General features: G+C 58.2%; 1 protein-coding gene across 1 annotated transcript; it reads left to right on the forward strand.

Annotated features, from left to right (window-relative positions):
- Nucleotides 1–5: 5 nt before the first annotated feature.
- Nucleotides 6–343, forward strand: LOC110034199 (pentatricopeptide repeat-containing protein At3g09650, chloroplastic-like; the record flags this gene model as incomplete). The annotated part of the gene is made up of 1 exon (XM_020738488.1): nt 6–343. A coding segment is annotated over one exon (338 nt), but the record flags the coding sequence as incomplete, so codon positions are not given.
- Between the last annotated feature and the right edge of the window lie 6 nt (nt 344–349).

Raw genomic sequence — 349 nt, forward strand, 5'->3', positions numbered from 1 at the left:
CGACGGCTATAACAGCCCTGACGAACGCAGGCGCCATGGACCGCGCACGCAACCTGCTCGACGAAATGTCTCGCCACGGCATAACCGCTAATCGCATCACCTTCAACGTCCTCCTCAAAGGCTACTGTGCGCAGCTCCAGCTCGATAAAGCCAAAACCCTAATCCGCTCCATGGCGGAGGATGCCGGCATTGAACCCGATGTTTTCTCCTACAACATTCTCATCGACGGCTGCATTCTCGTGGACGACAGCGCCAGCGCGCTCGCCTTCTTCAACGAGATGAGGGAACGCGGGATTCCTCCTTCACAGGTCAGCTACACCACGCTGATGAAAGCGTTCGCGCTGTCCGG

Source organism: Phalaenopsis equestris, unplaced genomic scaffold (genome assembly GCF_001263595.1).
Source record: "Phalaenopsis equestris unplaced genomic scaffold, ASM126359v1 Scaffold170771, whole genome shotgun sequence".
In the NCBI taxonomy this organism is placed as follows: Eukaryota; Viridiplantae; Streptophyta; class Magnoliopsida; order Asparagales; family Orchidaceae; genus Phalaenopsis; species Phalaenopsis equestris.